The sequence below is a fragment of the Aythya ferina genome, assembly GCF_964211825.1.
Source record: "Aythya ferina genome assembly, chromosome: 11".
NCBI classification, from domain to species: domain Eukaryota; kingdom Metazoa; phylum Chordata; class Aves; order Anseriformes; family Anatidae; genus Aythya; species Aythya ferina.
Genome location: NC_140307.1, coordinates 17,137,540 through 17,153,490, shown reverse-complemented (window position 1 = coordinate 17,153,490; position 15,951 = coordinate 17,137,540). Strand labels below are relative to the sequence as shown.

General features: G+C 38.3%; 1 protein-coding gene across 5 annotated transcripts in view; it reads right to left on the bottom strand.

Annotated features, from left to right (window-relative positions):
* The window catches only part of THSD4 (thrombospondin type 1 domain containing 4), a 288,712-nt gene that overhangs the window by 57,816 nt on the left and 214,945 nt on the right, over positions 1-15,951 (bottom strand). For all 5 annotated transcript variants that reach the window (XM_084532856.1, XM_084532855.1, XM_084532854.1 and 2 more), the window contains one exon: positions 4,157-4,361. In XM_084532856.1, the coding sequence (XP_084388982.1) occupies positions 4,157-4,361 (205 nt within the window). The remainder of the gene's footprint in view (positions 1-4,156; positions 4,362-15,951) is intronic.

Below are 15,951 nucleotides of genomic sequence, written 5' to 3'. Positions count from 1 at the left end.
TAAATGAAATAACTTAATGCCATAAAAAAACAAAATGGAAATACACAATTACATACCATGAAGGAACCAAAAAAAGCTTTACAATTAGCAGTTATATAAATTTCCCCATAAAATATCTCTGCAGTAAATAACATTCATGTAGGGCACAAAATGTTAAGAGACCTGCCAAAGCTCTAATATATAAACTTTCCCTTCCATAAGGTCTCATAATCGTTTACTGCTAATGATGGCAAACGGTACTTTTTGAGAACTGCATTTCAGAGTCACATGTCCGCAGAGTCAGAAACTACCAGATTCTTTCTGATCATAGTAAGTTCACTACACATGGTCAACGTATTTCCAAACACTTCATTTTCAACCACCATATCTTTCATTCTTTGATTAGGCTAATTTTCATTTTTTACTGTTTGTACCTCCTTCCCATTGCGTGCTCTTGCTATTAAGGCTACAGCTATGAGTAACAATCAACATCTTTAAATTAGATTCACAACACCCACCATACAAAAAAGCACTTTCTGAATAATGACAACAGGTTCATATTATTTGGATTTACATTTTTGCCATTATCCCAAATAGCAATCCCAAAGATGCTAGAATATTTATTAAAAAAACATGTTTTGCAGCATAAGTGCTGAAATTTACTGGTCCCACTTAAGGTATCATGGCCCTACTTAACTTGATGGCAAACTTCCCATTTCAGTGTATGAGAACTGGCCAGCTGTTGATTACCAGTGGGATAAAAAGTATGTCTTTGTCTCTTTCCTATACAAGACTAGCATGTGACCGAAGTGCTTTGCCAATGGAAAAGTCTGTCTAAGGTCAGCAGTTGTTGCCCAAAGGTCTAACAGATCAGCCAAGAAGAAAATATTGCTGAAAACTATGTATGGAATGACTTGCTCCTCAAAAGTAGCTCAGAACTGTACAGTCTATAGCCTTGTTTAGATGTTATGGAGTGTAAACCTACATTGTAATACATGTATGTAGCTTCTGCTTCAAACTACTAGAGTAAATATACAGACTGATTAATGCATTATGAATAGTTGTTAATAGCTATTTTTTAGGCTGGTTAATACCAAAACTGGACAAACAAAAAATACAAGCTGTCTCCAGGGAAAAAATACTTCATCTAAAATAGCATAGGTCACTAGATGCACAAGAAATCTACGATTTGGTAGATTCTGTAAAACATCCGTTGTAAAGTTACATGAAATATGCTTGAACAACCACTGAGACAGCCCATCTCCATCATTTTCAGCATCATCACTAAAACTAGACTTTTTACAAGGGTTGCAGGTTTTGCAACAATGACCAATGGATTATAAGAGGAAAGTTCACAAATGCAGTATGGAGAAACTTTCAGGTGTTTAGGTGACTCTTAGTTGAGTTTGAAACTCTAAAAACAACAACAAAAAAAAACAAACTTTCTTGTCTGCTTTTTCTAGCACCTCCTGATTTTACAGAAATCTGAAATAATTCCTAGTAAAAAACACACTTTCCTGGCTGCTTGATTGCTTAGTACTTTCAACAAAGCAGTGAAGAGGTGTTTAACTGTGTAAAAACTGTTTAATGAAACCACGTGGAACTCAGATGGTCTCCGGAACAGAGACAAGCAGGATAACTCAGATTCCCAGGAACATCTGCTGACATCTTTCAAAAAAAACAATTGAGTGACCTTGAGCTGATTCATGATTTTGCATAGAAGAAACCATGAAATGTAAAAAGTGAAAGGAAAAAGAAACAAAACCAACTGAACTAATATTCTTCACAAGAAGCATACTGCTTACAAGCAGTTCTCATGGCTACAGTTGGACTATGACAGAACAGGGACCTGAAATTTCAGTTTTGCAAAGCACTCAAGTGCATGCTTAAAGGAATGACTGCTTGGCTGATACTTTTGTTGTTGCTGCAGCATAAGGAAGAATTAAAGACTATTTGCCATTTTGAAGATTCATGACTTCTGCTTATTACAATAAATATTGATAAACCAGTAAATACCAGATCTGAGTTGTCAATTTTCCCAGCTGTACCAAGGTTTTGTGATCCATAAAACTGTCAACACCTACATTGTGAATGCTTTCATATCAGTGCGAAATGTGTGACCACTAATAGGCCAAAAACACTATTTCCAATTACCATTTCACTGCTGCAATGCTACAATGCTTGGTAGACCTTTTTCTAGTTTCAGTTTTCTGATCTGTGTTCATTCCCGTCCTGGAGCAACTACACCTGCCTTGATAAACTGAGTTTATAATGTTATAGAGTAAGCAGAGAGGCTGGAGTCCTTCTGGAAGGAACTGCTGCACCAAGAATCTGTAACAGGAGGGAGCTGGTAAATTTAGCAGACTAAGTCCATACCAGCAGCTTTAAAATGAAACATATGTAATGGATAAAAAAGGAAAAAAAAAAAAAAAAAAAAAGACGATGGCATAAACAAAGAGCTCAGGGGATAAGGAGTAGCATGGGAAAGAAAAACCTTGGAACTTTCCCATACATGCCAACAGTCTTTATTTTTAAGCAAACGTTACTATTTTTCTGTTCTGCCAATTCCAAAAATGTTCATGTGGCTCAGAACATTTTTAATATCACTAAGGGAACTTTTCTGCCTGCTGTTTTTCAAATACTGACATGTAAATCTGTCAAAAAAATTATCTTCAGTTTCATGATTTTATAGATCAGCAATGTAGCAACTTTCACTGGCCTGCCAAATAAGCTGCATTCTCACCCATTTGCTACCAAATACAGCGTCTGTAGAAGCGCTTTAGACAGAACAGTTGTTTGCTTTCATCATCCAACAAGTTAGTGTTCACATGAAAAAATGAATGCTGATGTGTACAGGTGCATACTGTATCCAAAAGATATTTGAATGAAACCATGACAAATCAGAACTGATAATCAGTTCACCCTACAAGTGGTCTCAAACTTTTGTCATTTGTGGACTGTGGGTGGCTTATTTCTTCACTTTTTTCTATTATTTCTTCACTTTTGAAGGGTCAGATTTTTGGTAAATGTATGGAGTTTGCATTATAGTACACTCTACTTCCCATAATAAACTCCCATCTACAGGCAGATGTTTCTGTAAAACCAACAGAAAGAGGAGAAGGAGAGGGAGAGGATTCAATAATGAGCACTTCACTTTCTTATACTTGAGCAACTTGAGTTGTAGCCAAGATACTTAACAACCAGAAGTGAGATAAAGCAGCTGTCAAAAAGAATACTGGGATTTTAAACTTCCAGTACAGCTGGATAGTTCTAGTAAAAAGGACATGGAGCTTGCAATAAAGGCCTGGCGTAGCTACGTTTTTATTTTTTGCCATGGTAATTCTTAAAAGAGCTCTAAGGACGGACTAACAGACGAACAGCAATTAAAGTGGTGGGAAGGGGGGGAATTAAAAATCTGAACTGACACTTTTCTCCCAGACCAGTCAGCAACATTGGCTCCCAAACAGAAACACGAATGTAAACAAACTAAGGGCTCTGTAAACTGGGAACATGTGAGGGAATAACAAGGAAACAGAACAGTTCACAAGTGCACACAAGACAGAAGTACATCTGCAGGAGTTTCCACATAATCTCTAATTTGCAGCATGCTATACAGCTTGAGAAATACATCGCAAGACACCATGATGTCAATATAATGTTCCAGGATCCTCTATGGTTTTGCATTAAGGACCTGCTTCAGTATAAACAACTATATAAATAATCTTGTGTTCTGAGAATACCACCCCAAGGTCACGTTATCTCAATACAATTTCGGCGTACTTTTCATGTTAAAAGAACTGCCATTCTTAGGCAATCAGAAAATGCTCTTTTCTCCTCTAAGAACTTTGATATACTTCACATCAATGTGCATGCCCCTTTGCTGGACTCTTCTACGTTCAGACTAGGTTTACGATGTGAGGAGCATAATCACAACAAGAAGTCAACTAATAGGAAATGCCAAAACCAGTTCATATGGACAGGGAATGATGGTAACAGATCCACAGCGTCTGACATGCAAGTTCAAGACAGAATTATAAACTGTGAGTTAGTTCTGATCAAAATGCCCATTTAATGAGCTTCCTTTTCATTTTCTGACATCTGTTTCACACTACTTAGAGCCTTCCACCCAGTTGCACTAGCTCACAAAGAATGTTTTGTTCACTGAGATACAACTTACCCAAATAGTTGTTGCTCTTTGACATCTCGGTAATGTTGATTTTAGTAGCTCCTTCAGGAATTTCCACTATCTTGTGATAGCCAAGATTTGTTAGCGTGTGTTTGAAAACTCCAGACACAACCTTGCAAGCGGTGTTGTCCCCTCCACATATTCCACACTTGTCAATCACCTTGTCTGAACCCAGATAGTCATCACAGCCAATGCTCTGCAAAATAAAGTAAGATTTATTTTTCCAACATCTTACAACTGCAGACTTCAGACATAACAACTGAGGACAGCATGACTTTTATAGAAGATTAAATCCTGAAGATTTTCTGAATTACTACTTCAGCAATTTCTTCCCTTGTTCTTCTGCATGAAGAAAAGCAATAAGAAATAGAGGTTTCACAGACTCAGGGATTTCAAGTTAGCCTACTGTTTTTTACAGTTTGTTACCAAAAATGCAAGAACATGCTAAATATCACTAATGCATTTATCTTTCCTGATTACAACTGTCATACCAATAATCTCTTAACAATGCAGCTTCTGTAGCTACTAGTCGGGAAAGAGATCAAGTAGATCAGTAATTCTGTTATGACCCCAAATGTGCTTTTTACACAAGTAGACCTACTTTATATGCAGTGTCATCTTAATTTCCTCCAAAAACGAGTACTGAGACTATTTTCAACAGAAAAGATTTCCAGAAGTCTTTATACCATGTCCAGACAGCACTGAAGCTATTGCCCCATGCACTGAGGAGAAGAGTGGCACAATCCAGTCTTCAGCCAACTCAGTAACAGCCAGTTGCACACATGCACAAGAACTTCTCATTTCCATTCAAATAAGAAAGAAATATTATATGAGCCAGAACAGAAGAACAGAAGCCTATCACATACTTCATGAAATGTAATAACTTGATGGAAAATGTTCAATTACAGACAGAGTGTTGCTCTATTATTACAAATTCTCAACAATACTTGCAAATATTTGATAAAATAAAAAGGTTCATTATTGGTTTATGCTTTTCCTGTAAGCAAATAGCCAAGTAAGAAGGGGAAGAAAGAAAGTTTTTTGATACCACCAAGTTGTAATATAGGGAGTTTCTTGTGCCTTGACATCACTGTATTTCTTTCCATTCCCAATACTAACACTTGGCCCTTGCTACAAAAAATGTTCTAAACTGAAAGCCAGAGTCTGTTTAGTTCCAACATAAATATTTAACACCCAGAAAGTTTTTTATGACTATCCAAGAATCACAGATAAAACCATCTAACTCATCACTGCCAGGATCATACAGGGCTTGACAATGATGCTTGTCATGAAGCAAGAGTAAGAAGACAATTCCCAAGCACTGCATTTCATGGCGGGATAACCTGATAACTCAGTACCTGGTGTATCCTATCAAATCTACCATGAACAGATTGTTCCATGATTTCAGCGATTTTTGATTTAAAGAGAAACATTTGGTTTAACATCTTGTACTTGCCTTGCATGGCAGAAATCTTAGCATCATGAATGTCATTTTCGTGTTTTGCCTTAAAATACATTTCCCTTACTAACAAAGTAACGTGTTTACTTGAACGCAGGAATTAGATCATTAGAATCATACAATATAATTTCAGACTTCCTAAAGTAATCAAAAAAAAGCGAGTAATATACATTAAAGACTGCTGCGCTTAATGACAGGTCAATTTCTATACTTGTTCTCCTGCAAAGGTATTTTGTTGAGAATATGTACAATTTCTCCACTACACATTTTTTGGATGGAAACTTACCAGTACTTACCATCAACCTATGTTATACAGTGGCTTTCAGGAAATTTCCACTGCCAGCAAGTTGTTTTATGGAGGAAATCCCTTCAAATATGAGGTGCTATTCAGTATGAATTGCTAGCATAAATGTTTAATGGTATTCTGCATCACTACTGAGTCCCATAAAGGTTAATATAATTTTCTTCCTTTTAGCAAATAAAAGAGAATAGAGAAAAATGTGTTTTATTCATTGAGAACATAATTCAGAACTACCATGGGGCACTGTGAACAGAACTACTTTTGACAGAAGGAATGCAACCAATCAGTACAAATGTGATTCCTTTGTAGGGAACAAATATCAAACCTGTTTCAACCTCATACATCGTTCTTAGTTAAGTATTAGCTGACGTACAAAACAGCTGTCATTCTTCAGCTGTACTACCTGGAATTCTTGCCATAGGGCACAAGAAGGGCCTGCATTGCAAAAAGTGCCTGTGATTTTTAAACACTCTTTCACAGAGGATGACTAAGAAAGATACAAAGAATGAATTACTGGAAACAAGAACCTAATAATTTGAAACCAGTAACTGGCAATGAGGAAACAGCCACAGAATCACAAGAAGGGTATAAATAAACCATACACATTACGCAGTGTGCACTCAGACATTTTACCTACCAACAGAGCAGGTATTTAGAAATAAATCATAGCTTTACAAAGAAAAGCTAAAAATCTTTACTGGGCTGCCTACTGAGACTTCTGTAGAAATTATGTGCTTTAAAGATAAGTATTGCAAAGATACCAGAAGGAAGATAGTTAAAATTAACACATTCTGGAAAACCTTGAGATTTGCTCAATACAGCTTAGGCAGGCATATAAAAATGACCTCTTTAGTATTTCCAGATCTGGCAAGGGTATCCTATATCAAGTATCTGTCCCACACGCTCTATGGCAATCTCCCATTCTCCTAACTGTAAAACCCATAGATTTCTAGCACTGACAGGTCAAAAGGTACTGGATACACCTGTCACTGCTCCAGGACTCAATATTTAATTGGTCTTGGGCCTTGGTCCAGAGTTAATTTTGGAAAGATGAAAGAAACACTTTTCTGACAAGCTGATTCTGTTTTCTTTCTGCTTTTAAAAAGCTGCTTGAAGCTGTTCAGAGGTTTGTAATGGTAGTAGTCATCCTGGCAAAACAAGGTTGGTAAACAGAATGCAACTATATCAACCAAAAATGTAGAATCCATGCAAAAGAAATGAAATTAACTATGGCCTCTCTGGGAATGAAGAAAGAGAAGAATAATTGTAAAATGAGGGGAAAAGCATTACGAATGCCTTTAAAATTAGTTTCATTTGGCTTTTCCCTAAACTCTAAAAAAATTCCCAAATACGTTTATTCAGCTCTATCCAAAAATGCTTGTTCAAACACAAAGAAATGATTCCCAAAATCTACAATCAAGCTAAGCTAGGAGTCAGAAAAGATGTCATAATAAACTAAAAATATAGCAACAATTGAAGAGAAAAAGTCAGAAACTAAGACTCTTAACATATATATATATTAAAGGGAATATTAAAGCCATTCAGGATAAAGTTGAAAGGTGATAAAAGCATGTAAACACAATTATTCTTCCATTATTTTTGGTCTTTTCTACCAAATGCTGGAGACTGAACTTTTTAACTAACCCCTGGTCTACACTGTTCATGTTAAGAGTATCATAACCCTCCTTTTGACCCTCCTTCCATTTGACCCTCCTTCATCCCCACTTAGACAAGCAGCTTCGTACATTCTAGTCAAATTTCTAAGGCAGCCTGAGCTTTTCTCATCATGCTATTTATCTTCTCCATTTATAGTACACTGTTTTCGCTTCCCAAGCCTTTCAAACAGAAATGGAGAGACGTTATCTCAGTAATTCAATCAGTAATGAAACAGAAAGAGTTGAATTTGCACCACAGAAATTGATTGTGGTGCCCAGAACACTTGGGTGAGGTAACCATTTGTAAAATACATAAAATAGCTTCCCAATACCTGAGATGCTAATTTGCAGACTTCCTCACTGATCAGGAATATAAATGTATTTTTACAAACATAAAGCTGCTGTATATTTCTGTAATAGCTTCATTTAAAAAACAACTTATCTAAAAGACAAATCAGCTTCTGTTTTGTGACAGAAAGCACTTCATCAGCAAGCCAAGGAAGAAATTTGATGTCCTGGAATTTTCATACTGGTTATGGCCTGCATATAGCCTGGAGATAGCAGGAATTAGCGATTGCATGTGCACAGGCAGTTGGAAGTTAGGTTGGCAGCTAAACAGCATATAAACAAACTGCATGGTATTTGTTTCTAGAGTACAGGCTTGAATCTGAGTTGATAAGAGTTGGAAAGCTCCAGATGCTCTAGAGAAAATCTAAAGATAACCAGCAGATACTTAAAATACCTTGAATCTAATTATCTTTAAGTTTATAAAAAGCAGAAAAGAAGCAGAAAATTATAACCTCTTTATTCCTCAGAATAAAATTTGGTTTTGTGCAGAAAGCAGAGAAATGCATGAGTCGGTAGGGGGCTTGTTGTGCCCAGACACTGGAGACCAGCTGCTCCGCAAAGTCTTGTAAACACACGGCATGGCTGGACCCACCCAGAGCCAAGAGATGTCACAACATCGTGTCCCACAGGAGAATACAGCTGCCACAAGCACGAGAAGCCTGAGGACATTAGAGACAGAAAAGCCTACCACACATACGTAGTCTTGCAGACTATGAAGCCACTCCCCAAAATACCACAGTCCATTGTCACTCGCAACAATGTCCCAACCAACGTATGGAATGAATGTGATTGAGCAATTTATGAGCTACAAATTCGTCACCCAGGGATGAGGTCAAGAGAAAAGGTGTAGAAGCAGCTTTTTAGATCTGAAAGGGTAAGACTGTTAGAATGACCTGCAGTCACAGGAGGTCTGCAGGAGAGCCTCAAACTCCTTCCACACACAAGTCCCAGTCCATGCCTTCATTCCACCACTATTTTTACTTGGTTTCCTGCATCCACACTTAAGCTTCTACTGATGCCTCACTTCTCAAGATAATTGTTTTACAAGTGGAACCAAGCTAAAGACTCTGCTGCTGTCTCATTTTCCCTGGCACTGTAAAGCCAACACAACCGTAGGGATGCGAGACTAATTCCTTTCTGGTTTGTGCATCAGCTGAATTATTAATTAGATGTCTGCTGTAGAACAATTACCTGTAGGAATGACACTTCAATAGCAGCCTAACTACGTTTTTAGGGCTCTTCTAATAGCTAGTATTGCCTGCTTCTATGAACATGTGAGGATCAATATAAAACTCTCTGCTACAACTTGAACAAAAAACTTCTACAAATACTTTCTGAGAAGCACTTCTTCCAGTATTTAAAGTTAGGAATATGCAATAGAGATTTTAACTAAAGTTCACTGAAATCCGTATGAATCTTTGCAGCTGACAGAGGCCTCAGGCAGAGAAGCCACCTAATTCTATAAGCTTCTCTTCTCAGTGCTCACTTCTGGTATTACTCATTTTGCCACTTTTTACACTAAAAGCATGATCTTGTTTCTAACCACATCCCAGGAGGGAAAAATACCAATTCAATCCTAGTCATTCTCTTCTCCTACCATTATCAGCCCTCTCTTGCTGTTGCTGCTCATCAATGTATTACTTACATTGCTGAGTAAACTGAGGATTCAACAGCTTTTTTTCTTTTTCTTCTCCTTCCTCTTTGCACTAACATATGCTTCATTTCAAATGGATATGGAATAGAGGGCTGATGAAGCTACCACAGTTTGGTAATGTTTTTGAACATGTTTGTGGTCATTTGTGATTACAGAAAATACTCAAATTCCACCATTCAAACTGGCTGCAAATGGTCAGAGAGATGGTTGGGACAACATGGAGGAGGGCAACGAAAAAAAAAACACATAGAAGAGAGCCCAGACATTGGCATGGACCTGCAGTTTCTTCTTTGCAAAAGTAATTCTCCTAATACTTGTTCAAGTCTAGGCAGACAACATAATTTGCAGACAACATAATTTTATTCTGAGTTCCTATGGTGCAACTTAAGTAGTACTTTTAAAACTAGCAACTTTCCGCTCCCTTCCACTGTTCTTTTTTTTTTTTTGCTGTTTTTTTTTTTTTTTTTTTTGAATTCATAACCATAAATGTTTCAGCAGATTATTGCAACTTAGCATAAATCAATTTACTTTTCCTATACATACCATGCTATTTGTACAGTTCATTCAAGACAGACAAGGCTTTCATTGTCTTGTTAAATCTTCACTTTAATTCCTAGTTAACATAATTTTGGTATTACTTAGAGGTGCTGTAACGTTTTTAGGAGGCATTATTTGGAAAGCCCACAATAGAGGAAATTAAAATCACTGGATTCAACAACTCTGTACTTTTCAATGACCTCTCTTCCATGATCCTAGGACCATATACCGCAAAGCTTTTATTGCATTGCCACGATTGAATTTTATTTATTAGCTTTTGGACATACCAACGCTTCTGTTCTCTTGTACCTATAAGCAAATGCTGAGAACCAAGGTTAGTTTGTTTAAACAGAGAGCTCTGCTTTACATGTAAGCTCAACACTGAAACGTTATGTGCATGCCGTGTCTGATTCTGAAATCCCACCTCTGTGACCTAACCGACACAAGACAGCCGCATGCATTTTCTGAGGCACTAATTTGTGAGTAGTGAGACCCACAAATTTCTGAAGTTAAGAGCCTCTGGGCAGGAGCACAATAGAAGTAAGAGCTGTTAAAAAGAATAAAATTAAAAAAACAAACAAACAAAAAAACAAAACAAAAAAAAAAACAAACAAAAAACAAACAAAAAAACACATTTATATGTAACATAGCACAAACTGTTGATAATTAAAAATTACAAATATTACTCCATGATACTGCCTAAATGACTCCCCTCAAGCCACTTGCACACTGGGACACTTGGGGTTGCAATGTCTAAAGAGCCTGTCAAATTATCAGACATCTCAGATCTGATTCCTATGACATTCCATGGATGTCTTGCTCCGGGAAAAGATGCCAGAAAACACAGCAGTCTCCCAATTACATATTCAGAAAGTACTCTGCCCCACCCCTTTACAGGAATTCCTCACTTTTACTCTTCAGTCCTTAAATAAACCCCTCTTTCACCTTCCTATCCAAAAACCATGCAGGAATTAAGTCAGCCATAGAATAAAGTTGCTCAGCTCCAAGCTTTGGTATTCTGTTTTCTTACCAGCAGCCAGTTACGGTCAGTTAAAAGATGACGTATTGCTTTCATATAAAATGTCTCACTTAGTGACCATGGTCTAGACACACGCAGCTGAGTGAATGGAGTGAGTTGTTGAGCCAATATATAGGCAGGGAACTCTGAAAGGTTTAATAAAAATGATCACCTCTGAATCTCTTCCAGCCTGCTCTACTCCCCATTTTTTTTAAGCACAGAATATTTGCACCAACAGTCCAGTCTTGATTTTTGGTCAGATACTGCAAAGCTTGTCCAACAGTATCCACTTTGTGCAAAAATGCATTTGTAGTACATCAGTTGCTCTTACCAAAATCCCACTGAAATCAGTGGAAAGGCTTCCTTTGAAATTAGTAGAGCAGGGCCTAGGAATATGTGTGAAAATGGGCATCTACTCTTGAATCCAGCAAAGTCAGCTGAATATGAGCCAGCAGTGTGCTCAGGTGGCCAAGAAGGCCAACGGCATCCTGGCTTGTATCAGAAACAGCGTGACCAGCAGGGCTAGGGAGGTGATCGTCCCCCTGTACTCGGCTCTGGTGAGGCCGCACCTCGAGTACTGTGTTCAGTTTTGGGCCCCTCGCTACAAGAAGGACATGGAGGTGCTTGAGCGGGTGCAGAGAAGGGCGATGAAGCTGGTGAGGGGCCTGGAGAACAAGTCCTATGAGGAGCGGCTGAGGGAGCTGGGCTTGTTCAGCCTGGAGAAAAGGAGGCTCAGGGGCGACCTTATTGCTCTGTACAGGTACCTTAAAGGAGGCTGTAGCGAGGTGGGGGTTGGCCTGTTCTCCCACGTGCCTGGTGACAGGCTAAAGTTGCGCCAGGGGAGTTTTAGGTTAGATGTTAGGAAGAACTTCTTTACCGAAAGGGTTGTTAGACATTGGAACAGGCTGCCCAGGGAAGTGGTGGAGTCACCATCCCTGGAAGCCTTCAAAAGACGTTTAGATGTAGAGCTTAGGGATATGGTTTAGTGGGGACTGCTAGCATTAGGTCAGAGGTTGGACTCAATGATCTTGAGGTCTCTTCCAACCTAGAAATTCTGTGATTCTGTGAAAGTGCCCTCTACAAAAGATACCAGTAAGTATAATTTACTGTTCCCGATTCACCAAGAATAGCTTGCTGAAATCTCAATTTACCTCATGGTCCTTGCTAAGTGTGGAGAATTGTCAGCTTCAAGTTGTGAGATTCATTGCAGCACAAATGCGCCGTGATTAACGGCCTGTCGGGGCCCTTGCACCTCAGACAGTAACTCAGGAGGCCCCCATGGGGACTGCTCACTGCCAGTATCTCATCTTACAAAGGTCCTAAACTCTGAAGGATCGTAACATTGTTCGTTTTCTCAGTTGGTTTATGGTTCTATTCCCTGGTCTTCAAATTTCATCGTATATTAAGCAAGCCCCAGTCCACCAGGACAACTCTGAAAGGCTAGGCCACACAGAAACGAAGCCTAGCGCTACCACTGCTGGCCTTTTTCATCCAGAGGTGCTTCATGAATACTTTACTCTTTTATACTTTTGCTGCTGGAGCTGATCACTGCCTTCATAGCCAGAAGCAGCAGCGTTATCAATCCCAATTTACCTAGGAGGTGTACCCTTTGGTATGACTCTCTCCTCTCCACTCAGGGAGGACCCTCGCTTTTCTGCTTTTCCCCCAGGTGTAAGCATGGCTGCCTAAAGATGGTCTGGATGACATTCTCCTCCTTAATACGTGAAGCCGAGGATAACAATCCAATTTTTCTTTGGCCACTGTTAAAACCTTTGACCTTCACACATGAACTTACTGACTGAAGCCCTATGGTTAGATAAAGATTATTTCTTTTATTGCTGTTTGTGACAGGTATTAAATTAGACATTAGTGAAGATTTTATGACTACTAGAGAGTAATAGCTAGTACATGTCAGTACATCCCATTCCTGGTGGGACTCCTACTAAGTGTACAGCTCATTGACCTGAGCTGTTTGTAAATCAGAAGAGTGATAACATTTCCAGGAACTACTTTCCATTTTGCTGACCCCTGAGGGAACCAAAGTGTACGTTCCTAACACTGTACAGCAAGCAAATTACACTACACAGCCAGCTTTTTAGGGATTTTACTGCACGAGGTTCAGCAGCGCATACCCTTCAATGGAAACAAACAAAGCGTTCAACACCAAGGAACCATGCCTTTAATTGTAAAGTGAGAGATGCCTCCAGAAGACTCCACGGGTAGAACACAACAAAGAGTAGAACATGCTTATTTTACTGTCCCACATCTCTTCAAAGTTACTGCCTAACCTTCACTTGCTTTACAAATAAAAGGAGCAATGTTGAGAATTTACACTCAACCACAGCCTAACAAACAATGTTCTAATGGCTCTCACTTGATTTGTGGTTAGCTATTACCATTATTTTTACCCAAACATTTGATCCTACTTTGGCTTTCAAATATTTCCTGCTGTCTACAGACCTAATACTCACAAATCTTTGATGCTATTTACAGCCCTCTACAAATAGATTGTGGTCACATCCACATGCCACTCACTGAATTAATCACAGATTTTCTACCTGCACAATAAATGTTTTCATTACCTATCCATGCATTATGTTGGGCTTTGTTTTGTCAGACAAATTTCGAACAGCAAGAAGAAATGAACTATTCATTTTTGACAATCTTAAGAATCCAAATGACATTTAAAGCATCTAGATATGCAGCAGTTTAATGAAAAAAGCTACTTACATAAAGACATATAAAGACCCTTTCACTAAGACATTCAATGGTTTTTGCTGGCTAGAGAATTACCAAAGAGAAGAAAGGTTTTATTCTTGTTACAGTGGAAAAAGTAAAGCAATCCAGGAAAAGTAATCATGTGAAAAGATGTTCTTAAAGATAACACCTAATAACAGCTAATAAAAAATGATTTAAAAATATAAAGCATGCATCTCACACTGATACCTCTGACAGTTAGCAAAACACATTTCTCTCACATGGCTTTTGTTCTAAGAAAAGATAGCATAAATGCGACTTGTAGCTCTCCCATACACAGAAACATCTTATGGTGTTTGAAGCCAAGCTAATTGCAAGCAGCACTGCAGCAACAAAGGAGCTGCAATTGAAGTAGATGCTTGCTGGCTAGAACTTCATCAAAGTAAAGATAGCTATTCAACTTTCTGACCTCTACTCTAGAAGTAGTTTATTGACAATGTTTGTTACTCAACTGTTTTTAAGCGACTATGTGTGTAGCATTTCAGAGTGAAGGAGATTAAGATGCCTAATCATCATATATACATTTCACTGGAAACAGGAAAATATATACAGAAGGTGAGGCCTTTTTCTTCATTTGATAGTATGCAATTCAGTCAGAATCACTCATTTCTGGCTGAGTTAGAAGAAATCTGTCTTAACCATTCAGCAGCCTCTAGGCACTGAAGGCAAGCACAAGCACACGACTAACACAGGGAGAGTCCAGTTTCACCATGCCTGGATCCTAGGGTCAGCCTGTTCACATACAGCTCTGTTGTTGGAGCACTCAGAAGTGCACCCAGGGCACTGGGGCTTCAGTTTTGTGTCTTTACATCTGCGAGGGGATCATATGGCTCATATTTGTTAAGTACAGGAATACTGACACTGAAAAACAAACAAACAAACAAACAAAACCCTACCTGAAAGTTTGGAATTTTTTTTTTTTTTTTCCATCTGGACAAAAAGTCTGCACTTCTTGGTTCCAGCTGTAGACAGAAAACACCTCAAGAACAAGTGCTTTTGCAGTATTATTTCCAACCCTCATAGGATGGAAGTGTTCTGGGTATCAGCAGATTCACAACGGCATCTTGGAAACATCTGAGGACTAATCTAAGACCAATGGTGGGATTTTTTTTCCACTGTACTTAAATGGATCACAACCACAACTCAGATGAGTACCTAATACTGGAGGTGTATTCAAAAGAAAAAAATAAACACAAACAAACCACACTCCACACTGAGAACTGCTCATAACTATTACAAACTGCAAAACAAACATGAAGATGGTGAATGCAATCAAGTGGAGCAATGTACAAGCCTCAGTCTCTGAATATATTAAAGATTTTCTCAAGCCAAATGTTCCAAGGAATGCTGAAAATACCTTTAACTCAGACTGAGTTATTTCTGCATGTCTTATCTTCGCATCAAAAACTGTATTCATATAAAATCTGTGTGCATCCCTATTTTGGAGTCTTTAGATCATGTTTATATTACTGACTTGGTTCACAGCAGAAGTGCAGTCTAAGTGACACTCAGTCTCTGCATTTAACATGCACTGGTTTAGCACAGAGAATAAACAAATTAGAAGCTCCATATCCAAAAGAAGCTCTAATGCTCATCAGGTAAAATAGGTTGCAAACAGTATTTATCACCTCTAGAATGCACTAAATGCATTAGTACGTTTAGTTCAAAATAAAACCACAAGGATAGCAAAGTTGCTATACCCATGAGACCAGACAAAATCTAATCTGAAATAAATATGCAAATCACATATAATGAAGCACTTGTGTCTGCCTGAATATACTGATCTGCTGCAAATACACCAAATTACTTCTTACCACAGATTCAGCAGAAATAAGCCAAGTTTATGCTTCTATTCACACAACTCAACTGGAAAAGTGGAAAACCATTTCAATATATAAGGTCAGATACAAACCTCCACACTTCACAATTCTTAAAGAAGGTCATCTTGTTTCCCAAAATCTCTACACAAAGATGACATGTAGGTTTACGATGTGGATCATATGGCTAAGGCCTTCAGAAATGCACATGGCTTAAATGTGCAAACATGAATTCAGCGA